The 19,478-nt window shown below is 39.9% G+C and overlaps 1 protein-coding gene across 4 annotated transcripts in view; it reads right to left on the reverse strand.

The window, feature by feature from the left end:
* EPB41L5 (erythrocyte membrane protein band 4.1 like 5) overlaps positions 1-19,266 on the reverse strand; it is a 141,457-nt gene extending 122,191 nt beyond the window's left edge. For 2 of the 4 annotated variants that reach the window (XM_043576566.1, XM_043576565.1), the window contains exons 1-2: positions 18,737-18,851; positions 10,504-10,691 (exon numbers count right to left, since the gene is read on the reverse strand). In XM_043576566.1, the coding sequence (XP_043432501.1) occupies positions 10,504-10,691; positions 18,737-18,803 (255 nt within the window). In that variant the 5' untranslated portion in view covers positions 18,804-18,851. Of the gene's footprint in view, positions 1-10,503; positions 10,692-18,736; positions 18,852-19,086 lie in introns of those variants that run through there. The other 2 variants (XM_043576567.1, XM_043576568.1) reach the window with 2 other exon arrangements.
* Between the last annotated feature and the right edge of the window lie 212 nt (positions 19,267-19,478).

Below are 19,478 nucleotides of genomic sequence, written 5' to 3' on the forward strand. Positions count from 1 at the left end.
AATTCTTCAACTTCCCTTCATAACTAAATAATACTGATTAAGCACCTACTAGGTACAAGGGACTAAAAGAGGTCCAAAAAATATAAGATTGTCCCCAATAATTCCCTTAAATCCTCTATTTCCTTTTTCAGAGATTTTTTTAAGTTTACTTATTTTGAGAGAGAGAGAGAGAGAGAGAGAGAGAGAGAGAGAGACAGAGCACGCGAGCAAGGGAGGAGCAGAGAGAGAGGGAGAAAGGAGAGAGAGAATACCAAGCAGGCTCCACAGTGTCAGCACGCGTTTGAACTCACAAACCGAGAAATCATGACCCGAGCCGAAACCAAGAGAGTTGGAGGCTTAACTGACAGAGCCACCTAGGCTCCCCTGCTTTAAGCCCTCTAAATCTGGCTTCTAAACACATCATTGCACCACTCCATCATAGGGCCCTCCTTTTTCCGCTTCATTCTTTTACTCCTCTCAGTGACAGGAGACTATGCTCTCATGATCTTCCACACAATCAATATCCCCCACTCCACCACAGCGAAATTGTATTTTACTCAGGTCTGATCTCCACTTTCTTCCCTGCACCATATCCATGTACTAAGCATTCCTTCTCCTGCAGTCTCACTGCCACGATTAGTCCACAGCCCCATCATCGTGTGCCTTCATTAATATTCAGTCTCCAGATTTTGTTTTCCTGTAATGAATCAAGGAAATCAACTCTAAATCATGTCTCTTGAGTACTAAAAAAAACGTTAAATGGAATATAACACAAGTATGCAAAATCCCATGCATCTTTAAAAACAGGTGTGAGATATAATTCACATATCATTCACCTATTAAAAGTACTAACTTCAGGGGCACCTAGGTGGCTCCGTCAGTTAAGTGTCTGACTTCGGCTCAGGTCATGATCTCATGGTTTGTGAGTTTGAGCCCCATGTTGGGCTCTGTGCTGACAGCTCAGAGCCTGGATTTCTGTCTCCCTCTCTCTCTCTGCCCCTCTCTGACTCACACTCTGTCTCTCAAAAATAAACATTAATTTTTTTTAAGTACAAAATTCAAAGGTATAATCACAGATATGTACAACCATCACAATTTCAAAACATCTTCATACCTCAAAAAGAAACCTTGTATTTTTTAGCTTTTGCTCCAACCACCATTCCCACCACTCCCTCAGTCCCTACCCATCTGCCCTAGGCAACCACCAAACCACTAATCTACACTTTTTTTTCATATAGATTTCTTTATTCTGGACCTTCATATAAATGGAATCATATAATATGTCGTCCTTTGTGACTGGCTTCTTTCACCTAGCCAATGTTTTCAAAGTTCACCCATGTAGCATGTATCAGAACTTCATTTCCTTCATGGCCAAATAATATCCCATTATATGGATAGAACACATTTTGTTTATCCATTCAACTTTTGAGAGATAGCTGGGTTTTTTTTTCCCCACCTTTTGGATAGTAAGAATAACGCTGTTATGATCATCTGTGTACAAGTTTTTGTCTAAACCTATGTTTTCAATTCTCTTGGATACATACCTAAAAGTAGAATTGCTGGGTCACATGGTAAACTATGTTTAATCACCTGAGGAACTGTAGGCTATAATGCAAAGCAGTTGTACAATTTATAGGACCGTCAAAAATGTAAGAGTGTTAAAGTTTCTCCACATTCTCACCAACACTTAGTATTATCTGACATCTTCATTTTAACTTTCACAGTTGACATGTAGTATCTCACCATGGTTGTGATTTGCGTTTCACTGATGACTAATGATGTCAAGCATCATTTCATGTGCCTATCGGTCATTTGCATATCTTATTTGGAGAAGGGTCTATTCAGATCCTTTGCCCCCCATCCTTTTTTTTTTTTTTTTTCTTAAAGAGAGAGTATGAGCAGAGAAGCAGACAGAGAGGGAGAGAGAGAGAATCCTAAGCAGGCTCCATCCCAGTGTGGAGCCTGACACAGGGCTCAATCTCACGACCATAAAATCATGACCTGAGCCCAAATCAAGAGTTGGACACTTAACAGACCAAGCCACCCAGGCACCCCATTGCCCATTTTCAGTGTGTTGTCTTTGGGACGCCTGGGTGGCTCAGTTGGTTAAGCATCCAACTTCGGCTCAAGTCATGATCTCATGGTTCATGGTTGGAGCCCCACGTCAGGCTGTGTGGACAGCTTGGAGCCTGGAGCCTGCTTCGAATTCTGTGTCTCCCTCTCTTTGCTCCCTGCCCCCCCCCCAACTCCTGCTCTGTCTCTCAAAAATAAATAAACATAAAAAAAATTTAATTGGGTTGTCTTTTTATTATTGGGCTGTAACAGTTCTTTATATATTCTAGACGTAAGTGCTTATCAAATATGTAACCTACAAATACTCTTTCCCATTCTGAGAATCTTTTCAGTTTCTTGATGATGGCCTTTGAGACACAAAAGTTCTTCATTTTGATAAAAGTCCAACTTATTTTTTTTTTATTTTGTTGTCCATGTTTTTCATGTCGTACCTAAAAAACCAAATCCAAGGTCATGAAGATTTATCCCTACATTTTGTTTTAAGAGTCTTATCGTCTTACTTTTATGTTTAGGTCTTTGGTCCATTTTGAGTTAACTTTTGTATATGGTGTCAGCTAAAGTTTCAACTTCACTTTATTCTCTCATATATGGCTATCCAGTTCTCCTACCACCACTGGTTGAAAAGACTATTCTTTCCCCCAATAAATGGCTCTGGAACCCTCATCATAAATCAAATGACCATAACCAAAGCTATCTTGAGAAAGAACAAGGCTGGAGATCTCACAACCCCAAACTTGAAACTACACTACAAAGCTATTTTTTTATACTACAAAGTTATATTAACAAAAGCAGTATGGTACTGGCACAAAAACAGACACATAGATCAATGGAAAAGGACAGAGAACCCAGAAATAAATCCATGCTTATATGCCTAATTAATCTACAACAAATGAAGCAAAAATATACACTAGGGGAAAGACAGTCTCTTCAATAAGTGGGACTGGGTAAACAGGATAGTCATATGCAAAAGAATGAAACAAGACCACTATCTTATACCATATACAAAAATTAACTCAACATGGATTAAAGACCTAACTGTGAGACCTGAAACCATAAAACTTCCAAAAGAAAATATAGGCAGTAATCTCTCAGATACTGACCTTAGCAATATTTTTCTGGATAACCCTCCTCACACAAGAGAAACAAAACAAAAATAAACATTAGAACTATATCAAACTAAAAAACCTTTGCACAGTGAAAGAAACCACCAACAAAATGAAAAGGAAACCTACTGACCAGGAGAAGATACTTGCAAATGATATGTCCAACAAGATGTTAATACCCAAAATATATAAAGAACTCATAAAACTAAACACCCAAAAAACAAATAATTCAATTAAAAAACGGAGGACATGAATAGACAATTTTTCAAAGAAGCCATACAGATGGCCAACAGACACATGAAAATATACTCAACATCACTAACCTTCAGGGAAATGCAAATCAAAACCACAGTTATCACCTCACACCTATCAGAATGTCTAGTATCAAAAAAGACAAGAAATAAGTGTTGGGCAGAAATAAGGATGTGCAGGAAAAGGGAACCCTCATGCACTGCTAGTGGGAATATAAAGTGGTACAGCCACTATGGAAAACAGTAGGAAGGTTCCTCAAAAAATTAAAAACAGAAATACCATATAATCCAGTAATTCCACTGGTGAGTACTTACACAAACAAAAATGCTTGTCAAAAAGATATATGCACCCCTATGTTTACTGCAGTATTTACAATAGCCAAGATATGGAACCAACCTAAATGTCCACCAATAGATGAATCAATAAAGAAGATGTGGTGTATATACACAATGGAATATTACTCAGTCATAAAAAAAAAAAAAAGAATGAATTCTTGCCATCTGTGACAACATGGATGGACCTAGAGGGTATTATACGAAGTGAAATAAGTCAGACACAGGAAAACAAATACCATATAATTTCACTTATGTGCACAATCTAAAAACCAAATGAACAAAACACACAAAAAAACAAACAGATTCATGAATACAGAGGATAAGTTAATGATTGCCAAAGGGGAGGTAGGTGGGTGGGATGGGTCAAATAGGTGAAGGGGACCCAGATATACAAACTTCCAGTTATAAAATAATCACAGTGATGAAAAGCACAGCATTGGAAAAATAGCGTAATAACTTTGTTTGGTGACAGATGGTAATTACACTTATGGCAAGCATTTCATAATGTGCATACAACTGCCTAATCACTGTGTTATATACCTGATACTAATAATATAATACTGTATGTCAACTATACTGCAATTAAAATTTTTTTAAAAATTCTTTTCATTTAAAATTTTTTTAATGTTTATTTTGCAAGACACAAAGACACAGCATGAGTGGGGAAGGGACAGAGACTGAGGAAGTCACAGAATCTGAAGCAGGCTCCAGGCTCTGCGCCATCTACACAGAGCCTGACATGGGACTCAAACTCACGAACCACGAGACCATGACCTGAACCAAAGTCGGACGCTTAACCGACTGACCCAGCCAGGTGCCCCAAATTTTTTTTCACTTTAAAAGCCAGATAAGAACACACCAAAAAATTTTTGTTAATTAAAAGGAATAGGGGCACCTGGGTGGCTCAGTTAACAGTCCAACTCTTGATTTCGGCTCAGGTCATGATCTCACAGTTTGGTTTCATGCAGGCTGTGTGCTGACAGCATGGAGCCTGCTTGGGATTCTCTCTCTGTCCCCTCTCTCTGCCCCTGCCCTGCTCACACCCTCTCTCTCAGAATAATAAACATGAAAAAAATTTTAAGAAAAACAAACACAATTAAAAGAAATAAGTGAGCAAAGGGTTTGAATGGACATTTCTGCAAAGACAATGTAAAAATGGCCAGTAAGCATATAAAAAGATGCTCATCAGTAATCATTAGAAAACTATAAATCAGGGCGCCTGGGTGCCTCAGTCAGTGAAGCATTTAACTTTGGCCCAGGTCATGATCTCACAGTTTGTGGGTTCAAGCCGTGTATTGGGCTCTATGCTGACAGCTCAGAGCCTAGAGCCTGCTTCAGATTCTGTGCCTCACTCTCTCTCTGCCCCTCCCTTGCGTGCTCTCTGTCTCTCTCTCTAAAATAAATAAACATTAAAAAAAATTTTAAATAAAACTACAAATCAAAACCATAATGAGATATCACCTCACATCCTCTAAGATGACTATAATCAAAAAAATGGAAAATAACAAGCGTTGAGGATGTGGAGACACTGGAGCCCTCCTACATTACTGGTGGGTATGTAAAATGATACAGCTGCTACAGAAAACAATTTGTCGGTTCCACAAAAAATTAAACATAGAATTATCATATGACCCAGCAATTCCACTCCTAGATATCACACCCCAAAGAACTGAAAACATGTATTCCAACAAACACTTGTACAAGAATATTCATGGCAGCACTATTCACAGTAGCTAAAAGCTGGACACAACCCAAATGTCCACCAACTGATGAATGGATAAACAAAATACAATGTATCATACAATGGAATTTTTTTTAATGTGTATTATTGTTTATTTTTGAGAGAGAGAGAGAGAGAGAGAGAGAGAGAGAGAGAAAGCGCACGCTAAAGAGGGGGAACAGCAGAATGAGAGAGAGACACAGAATCTGAAGCAGGCTTCAGGCTCCAAGCTGTCAGCACAGAGCCCGACGTGGGCCTCGAACTCACAAACAGCGAGATCATGACCTGAGCTGAAGTCAGACCTTTAACTGAGCCACCCACGCGCTCCATTTAAGATTTTATTTTTAAGTAATTTCTACACCCAAAACAGGGCTCAAACTCACAACCCCAAGATCAAGAGTTCCATGCTCCACTGACCAAGCCAGTCAGGCACCCCTACGTGCCTATTCTTGTGCCAGTAGCACACCATCTTGATTAGTGTTGTTTTACAGTAGGCTTAAAACCAGGAAGTATGAGGGGCGTCTGGGTGGCTCAGTTGGTTAAATCCAACTCTTGATTTCGGTTCAAGTCAGGATCCCAGGGTCATGGGACCAGGCCCTATGTTGGGCTCCACACTCAGCATGAAGCCTGCTTAAGATTCTCTGCCCCTCTCCCCTGCTGGGGTGCATATGAGCATGTTCTTGCTCAAAAAAAAACAAACACCTAGAAAGTGTGAGTCCTGCTACTTTGTTCTTTTTCCAGTATTGTTTTGGCTATTCTGAGTCCCATGCAATTCCATATGAATTTTTAAATCAGCTTGTCAATTTCTATAAACGAATCAACTGGTACTCTGGTGAAGATTATGTTGACTCTATAGATCAACATGGGGTGTGCTGCCATCTTAACAATGCCTCTCTCTGCCCCTCCCCACTCACGTTCTCTCTCTCTCTAAAATAAACATTAAAAAAATTAAAAACATATATATAATAAATAAAAGTATAACCACACATGGGCTATACAATTTAAAGCCTTCAGCATCTACATCAGCAAAATAGGTTTATTAAATTACCAAATTGGTTAATCAAACATTTTCTATTAAAGTTCGAAAGATGCAGAATGATACAAGACAGGCTATTACTAAACACTAAGATCATAAATCAACAAAGTTTCTGTGGCCATTTCCAAAGAGAAAATTTAAAAATCAGTCAGAAATTTCCACCCGATGCTTTTATCATTCACCAAAAGGCATTAGGCATTTCTGTAGTTATTTCTTTTTTTTTAATTTTTTAAAAAAAAAATTTTTTTTTTCAACGTTTACTTATTTTTGGGACAGAGAGAGACAGAGCATGAACGGGGGAGGGGCAGAGAGAGAGGGAGACACAGAATCGGAAACAGGCTCTAGGCTCTGAGCCATCAGCCCAGAGCCTGACGCGGGGCTCGAACTCACGGACCGTGAGATCGTGACCTGGCTGAAGTCGGACGCTTAACCGACTGCGCCACCCAGGCGCCCCTGTAGTTATTTCTTAAAAAGGGGGAGGGGGAGTAGGTGGGGAGGAGAGAAGATAATTAAATCCCTCCCTCAGTTTTGAGAGGAAGAAGTCAGCAAAAGGAAAAAATGGCCATACTACCAGTATATACTAAGTTGAAGTCCGAAGATTTAAAGCATTCTATTTAATCACTGATGATCATTTACATATTGCCTAGGCAATCATCTTAGTTCCACACTGGTTTGTTATGATCACTAGTGACCTTAATCCTAGTGGGAAATGAGTATATGCTTCATCCAATTTCTAAAATCAATTCTAAATCCTCTTTCGGAATAACACTAGACTGGTTGAGAAGCTAAATAAAAAAAAGGGGGGGAGGGGACTTTCTTTTTTAGAAATTAACATTCCTCTGGTCTATTTTTTTTTAGTAAAACAGTTTAGCTGGCAGGCCAATGCCCACTTTATACCCATGAAAGGATCTAGAATTAGTTTACCAACTCTAGGATTTCACCTGCAGAGCTGAAAAGGCAATTGTTCTAGTTCCCCAAAGAGTCAAACCTAAAACTCTTGGCTTTTTCACTGCAATTGTCTATGTGAGAGGTCAGCTAGTATTTCTGGCCTTGATCAAGCAATCACATCCACACTACTGAGCATACCAAGCATAGGAAACCATTCTATACCAGTCACTAGCCATTTGTTCCACTACTTTAAAACCTAGTGCTGGGGGCACCTGGGTGACTCAGTCAGTTAAGCATCCGACTTAGGCTCAGGTTATGATCTCGCAGTTCATGAGTTCAGGCCCTGCATCGGATCGGGTTCTGTGCTGACAGCTCAGAGCCTGGAGCCTTCTTCAGGATTCTGTGTCTCCCTCTCTCTCTGTGCACCTCCTCCACTTGCACTCTGTCTCTCTCAAAAACAAATAAATATTTTTAAAAATTAAAAAAAAAACCAAAAAAAAAAAACGAGTTATTTTGGGGCACCTGGATGGCTCAGTTGGTTAAGCTCAGGTCACGATCTCACGGTTTGTGGGTTCAAGCCCTGTGCTGGGCTCTATGCTGACAGCTCAGAGCTTGAAACCTGCTTCAGATTCTGTGTCTCCCTCCCTTTCTCTGCCCCTCCCCTGCTCATGCTCTCTCTGCCTCTCTCAAAACGAAATATTTTATAAATTAAAAACAAACAAACAAATAAGCAAACAAAACTAGTGCAGCTTCTCCTCCACTCTACCCTGCCTCTTTAAAAAAATTTTTAGGGGCGCCTGGGTGGCACAGTCGGTTAAGCGTCCGACTTCAGCCAGGTCACGATCTCACGGTCCGTGAGTTCGAGCCCCGCGTCAGGCTCTGGGCTGATGGCTCAGAGCCTGGAGCCTGTTTCCGATTCTGTGTCTCCCTCTCTCTCTGCCCCTCCCCCGTTCATGCTATGTCTCTCTCTGTCCCAAAAATAAATAAGCGTTGAAAAAAAAAAAATTAAAAAAAAAAATTTTTTTAATGTTTATTTGGCGGGGGGCGGGGGGGAGCAGAGGGAGACACAGACCCCGAAGCAGGCTCCAGGCTCTGAGCTGTCAGCACAGAGCCCAACGTGGAGCTCAAACCCACAGACTGCAAGATCATGACCTGAACCGAGGTCAGACACTTAACTGACTGAGTCACCCAGGTACCCCTAGCCTGTCTCTTTAAAAAGCTCTTTTACAAAGCCTATTTTCCTAGTATCAGTCCCTCCATCAACAACCGTGAGACTTCATACTTCAAACATTAGGTAATAAGAAACTTCTTTCTGGTCTCTTAAAACAGCAATCTCAAGCTTTTTATCACATATCTAATGATATTTTTTTTTATTTTTTTTAATGTTTATTTTTGACACAGAGAGACAGGCAGGGCATGAGCGGGGGAGTGGCAGAGAGAGAGGGAAACAAAGAATCCAAAGCAGGCTCCAGGCTCCAAGCTGTCAGCACAGAGCTCGACATGGGGCTCGAACTCACAGACCGCAAGATCATGACCTGAGCCAAAGTCGGACGCTCAACCGACTGAGCCACCCAGGCGCCCCTAGCCTATCTCTTTAAAAAGCTCTTTCACAAAGCCTATTTTCCTAGTATCAGCCCCCCCATCAACAACCGTGAGACTTCATACTTCAACCATTAGGTAATAATAAACTTCTTTCTGGTCTCTTACACAGCAATCTCAAGCTTTTTATCACATATCTAATGATATTTTAATGGAATAGTACACAAAACTCTTAAGATACTTATCAAGAAAGAAATGAATATGAAAACTCCTCACAAAGTATCACATACTGGAATGTCTGACAAACCCTCAAGAAGCCTTACAGGAAGAAAATGTAAATGCCTTCAAGTATTCCAGAATCAAAAACCCTAAAGATGTCCAGTCTAACATAGAAAGATAATAAATACGTACTCATGATGACAACTTCAAAACACTTTAAGAAACCCTATGTTTAATTTTATCACGTTCTATTACTTTTAAGATGTGTAAGGCACGTGCCTAGTACATTCTAAATTATTCAATTAATCAGAATATTCGTTTAAACTATCCAATTCCTTATTCTCTCACTGTGAGTTAAAGGTTAAGTTAAAGGTCTTCTAGAGTTTATTCAACTGTGTAGTGTAGCAGCATTTACGCTACCACCTCGCACAAAGACTTTTTTATTGCATTTTGGGTATATAGGCGTATACTAAAAAGAATGTGTAGGGAGGGAAGATAGTAGGGAACATCCAATGACACATCCAATCACACATTTTACAGCTTAGTTACATAAATCTTTTAATGCAGAACAAAGACATTTGGTATTAGTAAATAGCTTAGAGAGAAACTCAACTCCCCCTAAACCATATAGCTACCTCTTCTGCCCCTCAAAAAGGCCTATAAGGAATAAGTCAATCCCTTTCAAATATATCAGATTGTTTCATAGTGAATTATAATTATATATTCATAACTGGAAAAAGAAACCACCTAAAATTTGAATAAAATTACAACATCCTGTCTTGAAATAAAGATTACAGTGTATAAAAAATCTCCCCCGCAAACTAGTTTGGGAGCAAAGGGATAGACAGAGCTGATGAGTATGAAGTCCTTTTACCCCATTTCATTAAAATTTCTGCAAGCACACTAAACTGCTGAGGAAGTATTTATTTTGAAAAAAGTGAGGAGTGTTTTGAAAATTACAGAAAAGTATAGAGTACTAAAAGTTCTGTAGTATACATGTAAGTATTATTGTCATTCCCAAAGATTCTCATTACTTTAATGACTGCTCAATAAGGATTGTGAAAAATCCACTAGAGTACCCTATATGTAGCTACACTAAGGAACACACATAAACACACAAATGTTTTGTGCCAATAACCGCCCTATCATTTAAATATTTCAGGTTAAGTTCCACTAATCCCAAAGAAATATTTTCATTCTGGGTATCTAAGATTACCTGATCCGTGTACTTGAACATTACAGTGCCTGATGCATACTAACCTATATTACCTAACTTCCCCAGGAAGGTAACAGTAGAGAATTCAAATGCAGAAAGTGGTCTCATATAGAATTTGCAAAAGTTCAGCAGGACCTACATACCGGCAAGTCCACACTAACATCAGTACCATCCAGAAGAGACACCCGACACGTGATGATGGACTTAGAGTCTCCAGCTGCAGGAATGTGCGTGGAAGCTCGTTGAGCTTCTCGGAGTCGTTCCTTCTCGGCATGTTTACGCATTGACCGACGCCCAAGTGTTCTACGGAAGAAGCTCAGCATTTTTGTCACTGTAAAAACCAGACAGAAAAAAGTATCAGAAGACTCCCCACAATATGCAGTCAGACATATGGTGTTATTTACTAAAATCCTATGGTATTAGGATACACTATTAAAAAAGGTTTCTGGTCAAATAAATTTGAAAAAAATAATTAAAACTGGCTACTTTAATTCCAAGTTTTTGAAGACTTTTATATAAAATAGAGCTATAATTTACAGCATTTCTAAACTTACTGGACTATTTTATAAGGAGTTGACAGAAGACAACAAACATTAATTAAGCTTATCAGGTCTTTTGGATCAATGAATTTCATGTACAATAGCCGTATACCTCTACAAATGTTAGGAAACAATCCATTCGCTAAAGTATCCTTTGATGATCACTAACAATCCTAAGAAGTATCATTTCTTTTCTGAGCAATCACAGTAAAAACACAAAAAGGGGTGCCTAGCTGGCTCAGTGGGTGGAGCACACGATGCTTTATCTTGGGATTACAAATTTGAGCCCCACACTGGGTGGGGAGATTATTTAAAGATAAAATCTTTAAAGGGCGCCTGGGTGGCTCAGTCGGTTAAGCGCCCAACTTTGGCTCAGTTCATGATCGTGTGGTCTGTGGGTTCGGGCCCCGTGCAGGGCTCTGTGCTGACAGCTCGGAGCCTGGAGCCCGCTTTGGATTCTGTCTCCCTTTCTTTCTCTGCCCCTTCCCCACTTGTGCTCTGTTTCTCTCTCTCTCTCTCTCTCTCTCTCAAAAATAAAAACATTAAAAAAAAATTACTAAAGATAAAATCTTTTTTTAAAAAATCACCTATTTCAGCTAAAATACAAATATAATCCAAATTTTATGTTTTTATCAAATATTCTATTTCTTACATATTTTAAATTGCTATTTAGTAAAATCAATTCTTTATAATGTTAAATTATGTTAATGCAATTTCCTTTCATGTCTTTATTAAGAGACAGGTTTAGTAATCTTAAAAATACAACAAACACAAAATGGTAACACCAAAAAAACTACTTTGCTAACCTAATGTCTAATTTATGCAAATAAGACAATTATTAATTCCAGAGAAAACAAGAAGTCAAGCAGAAAAAGGAATCACAGTATACTACATGACTTACCTAATATTTTAAATATTCATAATACTCTAAACACTAAATATTGATCTAAACACAACTATAAAGTAACTATAAGATAAATAATAAAGGTAGATGTGGACAGAGAGCCAATTCCTCATTTTGCCTAGTTGGAATTCAACTGGTAATTCCTGAAACCAAAAATCAAGAAGTGACAGTAAAAATATGTTTAAATCAAAGTGGTTGTCTTAAAGGGAACAGAACTCAGGAGAGTACTGTTTTTCAAAAGAAGACTTCGGATTAGATGACTTTCAACTAGTTACACTTATAAACTTGATTAAAAGGTAATTTAAAACTAAATACCAGCACATTAAAAAATAATGCCTATAAATTGAAGATCATACACATATCACACATATGGATAAGTATGGATATTCCTACATAATTGAGTAAATTGGCAAAGCCCTAAGAGGTGTCATTTTTTTAAAAAAAAATTTTTTTTTTTCAACGTTTATTTATTTTTGGGACAGAGAGAGACAGAGCATGAACGGGGGAGGGGCAGAGAGAGAGGGAGACACAGAATCGGAAACAGGCTCCAGGCTCCGAGCCATCAGCCCAGAGCCCGACGCGGGGCTCGAACTCCCGGACCGCGAGATCGTGACCTGGCTGAAGTCGGACGTTTAACCGACTGCGCCACCCAGGCGCCCCATGAGGTGTCATTTTTATGTTCATCTGCTTAACTACCAAGAAAATAAAATTTTAGATAGGTTTTTGGTTTACAAAAGCACTCAAATAGAACATCTGGCCCTGTCTCTTTCTCTCCAGGTTTCTCTTCAGACACTGCTCCCTTTGCACCTTACAAAGGTACTATTTCAGCAACCTAAGAAAGGTACTATTAACCCAGATGTCAAAAGCCCATGTATCAGAAAATCCCGATCTATTTAATTCAATTCCACCTATACCTCCCCTGAGAACCATTCTCTGATTGCCAAAGAGTCACTCCCATCATCACACTTCCACTGAAACTTGAAGACTGTTTACTGTTTCACTAATCAGATTTTAATTATTCATTTACATGTCTGTCTCCTTTATCATTGGCTCCTTGAAGACACAATTTCTATTTTGAATAGACTTCATCAACAAGTACAATAAACGGTTAGTAAAGAATCTTACTTGCTGCTTAGAAAAACTCCCCAAAATACTGTCTTATTTTGACGAGTAAACTAAGGGTCCGATAAATGAGACCATTGGCCAGGTCCATTATTTAGTAAATAATGAAGAGAGGGGCTCAAAGTCTAATTTTTCTGGCTCCAAATATTGGTCTCTTTCTACTACGTCACAGAGCAATTTATGTAAAATGTATGCATATTTTAGAGAGAAAAAATTATCAAAGATCATAGCTAAAAAGCGTCTGCAAGAAAACACAAGCACAAAACATACATGATAAATTTGTTGTTTAAAACATTTCAGTTTATTCAACAAATTGCAAGGGGGGAAGAGATGTAAGGAAAACTACAGATTAATAAGACTTAAAATATATATCCATCTTTTCAGGCGCCTGGGAGGCTCAGTCAATTAAGCATCCGACTTCAGCTCAGGTCATAATCTTGCAGTTCATGAGTTCAAGCCCGGTGTTGGGCTCTGTGCTGATAGCTCAGAGCCTGGAGCCTGCTTCAGATTCTGTGTCTCTGTCTCTCTGTCCCTCCCTGCTTTTGCTCTGCTTGCACACGCGCTCACTCTCTCTCAAATAAACATTAAAAATTTTTTATTTAAAAAAATAATAAATAAATAAATAAATACATACATATCTGTTAATCACAATGCGTGGACCTACTTTAGATCCTAATTCAATTTCGGATCTAATTTTTTTTTTTAAGCTGTCTGATGTTATCATTAAAGATGTCCTGTTTATGACACAAAAACAGACACTCGGATCAATGGAACAGAATAGAGAACCCAGAAATGGACCCACAAATGTATGGCCAACTAATCTTTGACAAAGCAGGAAAGAATATCCAATGGAATAAAGACAGTCTCTTCAGCTGGTAATGGGAAAACTGGACAGCGACATGCAGAAAAATGAACCTGGACCACTTTCTTACACCAAACACAAAAAATAAACTCAAAATGGATGATGAAAGACCTAAATGTAAGACAGGAACCCATCAAAACCCTCGGGGAGAAAGCAGGCAAAAACCTCTTTGACATGGGCCACAGCAACTTCTTACTCAACATGTCTCTGGAGGAAAGGGAAACAAAGCAAAAATGAACTATTGGGACCTCATCAAAATAAAAAGCTTCTGCATAGCGAAGGAAAACAATCAGTAAAACTAAAAGGCAACCGACAGAATGGAAGAAGGTATTTCCAAATGACCTATCAGATAAAGAGTTAGTATCCAAAATCTATAAAGAAGTTATCAAACTCAACACCCAAAAAATGAATAATCCAGTGAAGAAATGGGCTAAAGACATGAATAGACACTTCTCCAAAGAAGACATCCAAATGGCTAACAGACACATAAAAAATACTCAACATCACTCATCATCAGGGAAATACAAATCAAAACCACAATGGGATACCACCTCACACCAGTCAGAATGGCTAACATTAACAATTCAGGCAACAACAGATGTTGGCAAGGATGTGAAGAAAGAGGCTCTCTTTGGCACTGCTGGTGGAAATGCAAACTGGTGCAGCCACTATGGAAAATGGTATGGAAGTTCCTCAAAAATTTAAAAATAAAATTACCCTACAACCCAGCAATTGCACTACTAGGTATTTATCCAAGGGATATAGAAGTGCTGTTTCGAAGGGGCATATGCACCCCAATGTTTATAGCAGCACTATCGACAATAGCCAAAGTATGAAAAGAGTCCAAATGTCCATCGATGGATGAATGGATAAAGAAGATGTGGTATATATACATAGAATGGAGTATTACTCGGCAATCAAAAAGAATGAAATCTTGCTATTTGCTACTACGTGGATGAAACTGGAGAGTATATGCTAAGTGAAATTAGTCAGAGAAAGACAAATATCATATGACACTCATATGAAGAATTTAAAATAAACAGATGAACATAAGGGAAGGGAAGCAAAAATAATATAAAAACAGAGAGCGGGACAAAACATAAGAGACTCTTAAATATAGAGAACAGATAGAGGGTTACTGGAGGTGTTGGGGGGGGGGGGTGATGGTCTAAATAGGTAAGGGGCATTAAGCAATCTACTCCCGAATCATTGTTGCACTATATGCTAACTTGGATGTAAATTAAACAATAAATAAACTAATTAAAAAATTTAAACTAAATGTTAAAGAAGTCCTGTATAACCAGTTGATGCTTTAAACTAGATGCATTTGTAAATATGATGAAAATAGAAGCCAAAATGCTGAAATAATACCAATGTATTTAAAAATTCAATTGCTATAAATCCTCATTTTACAAGCACGCATACTCCTATGTAATTAGGTAAACTAGCAAAGACATGACAGTTGTCATCTGAACTTCCCAAGGACATAAATTATACATGCACACATTTGAAAACTGACTGGCTTGTTTATGATAACCAACGAATTACTGCCCTTTTTCTTTTAGATACAATAGTGTAAAGATATGTTCAACAGTTTAGATACAATAGTTTAAAGATATGTTCCCCCAAAAGTCCTTATTTTTTTAAAGATACATACAGAAATACTTATAAATGATGCAATGCCTAGCATTTGCACCAAAATAATACAAGGAAAGGAGTTAAGTGGGGCTAGAAACTAAAATTGCCCAGGTAACTGGCCATTGTCAGAGCTGTTACGATAGGTATATGAGGGTTAATTATATTCTTCTACTTCTGTGTATGTTGAATTTTTCCAAAATAAAAGTTTTTCTTAGGGAAAACAATGTTCAAAATGCACAACTGAGAGATTCCTAGGAAGCAAATGAACTAAAAAACAAGCTTCCTGACTTTTACCTTATCTTCTCCCTTGAAAATAAAAACTCATTATACAAGTAGTTAATCTGCTAAGAAAAAACAAAGGTTCTTCACAATATAATAGCTATGTATTTTGAACCGTAAAACCAAATGTCACAACTACTTTTTACAAAATATAAAAGCAACTTACATGAGGGGCACCTCATGGCTCAGGCCATGATCTCATGGCTTGTGAGTTCGAGTCTGAGTTGGGTTCTGCACTGACAGCATAGAGCCAACTTGAGATTCTCTCTTCCTCTCTCTCTGCACCCCTTCCCCGTGTGCACTCACTGACTCTCTTTCAAAATAAATAAATAAACTTAAAAAGAGAAAAAGTAATGTATATGAAAATAAATTTCTGATGGACTAAGAATTTAAAGTCAAAGAAATGAGGGGCACCTGGGTGGCTCAGTTGGGCATCCCGACTCTTGATTTCGGCTCAGGTCATATCTCATGGTTCATGGATTCGAGCCCCACAATGGGCTCTGCACTGACAGTGCAAAGCCTGCTTGGGGGTCTCTCTCTCTCTCTTTCTCTCTTTCTCTCTCTCTCTCTCTCTCTCTCTCTCTCTCTCTCTCCCTGTCTCTCAAAATAAATAAACTTAATTCCTTCTCTTCCCCCTCTGCCTCTCTTCTCTGCTGGTGTTCTCTCTCTAAAATAAAAAAATAAAAAGACAGCCAGTGTTGAAAAGGATATGGGATAAACAATCACCCTCACACATTGTCCTCTTTGGAAGATTTGGCCACACTATCAAAAATGTTAATGTGCAAGGACGCCTGGGTGGCTCAGTAGGTGAGTGTCCAACTCTTGATTTTGGCTCAGGTCATGATTTTGTGAATTTTGGGTTCAAGCCCTGAGTTGGGCTCTGTGCTGATGGTGCAGAGCCTGCTGGGAATTCTCTTTCAAAAATAAATAAACTTTTTAAAAAAATCTTTAAATGTGGCACCCACGTGGCTCAGTTGGTTCAACGTCTGACTTCAACCGAGGTCATGATCTCACAGTTCATGGCTTCAAGCCCCACATTCTGTGCTGATAGCTGAGCCTGGAACCTGTTTCAGATTATGTGTCTCCCTCTCTCTCTCTCTGCCCCTCCCCTACTCATGCTCTGTCTCTGTCTCTCAAAAATAAATAAATGTTAAAAAAAAAAAATGTTAATCTTTAAAAAAAATGTTTACGTGCATACCCTTTCATTTGGCAATTCTACTTCTGATAAGATATCCTAAAGAAACAGGATGTGATCCAAGTTGTAGAAATAAGGATTTTCAGGGCATAACTGCCTTACAATTTTAAATGTGTCCATCAAGCGGTTAAACAAACTATGGTACATCAACTGGCATACAACACAACTGTTTTTTAAATACAGTGGACTCAGACACCAACAATATTTTTAAGTTAAAAATGAAATCAGAGAAAAATGGTTAAGTTTTATCCCACCCTGGTGTGGGATACCTACATGTATGCAAAAGGACTAAAACATGCAACTGTTAAGGGAGGTTATCTCTGGAGAGGGTCATGTGAAGGTACCAAAGTCCTCTATAATAAGAATATATGAAGGTGTCAAAAGAGCTTTTAAAAATTATTTAAAGAAAAAAAGATGTTTCAAAATTCACTTTTTCCACCCAACTGCTATTTCCATTCTTAACGCTACAGCAGATTTTTAGCAACCACAAATCTGATCCCAGTTTAAAAACCTTTAGTGGCCTTGCTCCCTGATGCAGCTCCTCCTCCTACCTGCCTGACCCTTCAGACAGCCTACTCCCAGCTGCTCAATCTGCTCTGGTATCCCTTCTGCTCAATCCAACAATCTTTTTAACTGCAGGCCTTTTTTGTTGTTTTGTTGTTGTTTCGGCTGTTCCATCTTTCTGGAATGCTCTTTTTCCACTTTAAGTCTCCCCCATTTCCTCAGAAAAGCATTCCCTGACTCCTGAGTCTAAATGAGGTACTCCTTTCAATACCCTTAGACTTTTCAACACTTAGAAAACTGTAATTAAACACCCAATTGTTTAATTATTTTTTTAACTGTGTACTTCCCCACTAAGACTCAAGGACCTGGTCTGACTCATTCAGCAAGATGACCTAGCTAGCATAGTAATCAGCATATTAGGAACTCAATAAAGAACTTCTGACACTAAAATGATACAGTGGAATTCTCAGAGAGTAGGTTTATATGTTTTTTTAGTGCTAGTTTTTAATCTGTGATTTCTAATTTTTCAGCAATGAACAAGAAAGGTTTCCTTTACAATCATAAAAACGCACTGTATTAACTGCAGGTGTTTGGTTTTTTTTTAATCTAAAAACTCAGAAGTTTGTCATGAAATATGTACACGCTCCTAAGTGACTGATGGCCACATTCTTTGGTAGGCAATTGCTTTTTGATAAAGCAATATACCCATATACAGAAGTGCCATGAAGATATTAATACCTTTGGCCCCACTAATCCCAACAGAGAAAACGTTTGTAAAAGAATAATTCAACAGAAGTAATACCTATCATTTGCTAACGAAGGTTACCTATAAAAGAAGAAAACTCTGCAAACTAGCTTACATGTACGAATAATTCACTATCTTAAGTAGGGTTCAACAACGTGTTAGCAATGCCAGAAATGGAGTTAAGGGTAATTCTTCCCCTCTTAAAAAAAAAATACTTCTGATACTGATTTAAAATGTGGCTGAGAGGTTTAAAAGACTTGGGTCTTCTTACCCTTAGCTAAAATTCATGAGACTTAGTAACCACAAAAGTAGTGACAGGTACCATTAGAGTTCACACACCGAAGAACCCACGAAGAACACGCCCAGCTCCACGAGTGGGGGCGGGGAGGGTCCTTTGGATCCCGCCATTGCTGGGAACACACCTGCCTCTCACAATTGCCAAGCGGCTGAAGTTTCGGTCAAACGCAAACCAACCCCCGAAGTCCACCCGGGTTTTTGTTGTAAAACCGTGACACACACTCGAGGTGGGTTTTTCCCTTGACCTGCCACATCCCCCTCGCCAACCAGACGGCTAACTCGAGAACTCACGGTGAAGGGCGACCCTCGGCCACTCACGAGAGAGTCGGGACCGGGCAGGGGTTGAACCGGCACACATTAACCGGCCTTGCCCCGGACTCCCGGCTGCGGCTCACGGTATCGCCCGAAACTCAGCGGCCGGGCCCGATTGGCCGCCGCCGCCCCTCCCCTCCCAGCAGGTTTAATATTTTGCCGGCCGGCTGGGGAAGCAGCGGCGGCCGGAGGCGAGGTCCCGAGGCGAGGCCGCGAGCACGGAGCCCAGGCGCGGGCCGGAACGGGTCCCACGAGCCGGGAGGCGAAGCGGGGCGTGGACGGAGCCGGGTGCGGGCAGCGCGGCCGGGGCCACTGGGCCTCGCACTTACCTGGGCTGGGGACGGAGGCGCGGTGGCGAAGACTGCACGGAGAGCCGGCGACGGAAGGAAAGAGGTCCCGAGAGAGACTGAGGAGGGGGCGGCTCCTCTGGAAACGCCAAGAAATGGCGGCCTAAGGCGCGCGCCCACCCTGCGCTAATCCTGCGGAGGACCCCAGCCTCCCGCCGGCCCGCCCCTTAAAGCCCCTTCTAAGCTCCGCCCCCGGGGCGGGGCGCTCTGATCTTAAATGGGCAATGACACCGCCCCGGAAATCTCCCGGCTGGGCGAGACTCGGGTTAAACAGGCGATGCCAGGCCCTACCGGATCTGCAACCGGCGCTAGCGGCCCAGCGTCCACGGCTGGTTTAAAGGGGCGCTGCCGAAATCCAACCATGGTTATCAGAC

Source organism: Prionailurus bengalensis, chromosome C1 (genome assembly GCF_016509475.1).
Source record: "Prionailurus bengalensis isolate Pbe53 chromosome C1, Fcat_Pben_1.1_paternal_pri, whole genome shotgun sequence".
Lineage (NCBI taxonomy): Eukaryota > Metazoa > Chordata > Mammalia > Carnivora > Felidae > Prionailurus > Prionailurus bengalensis.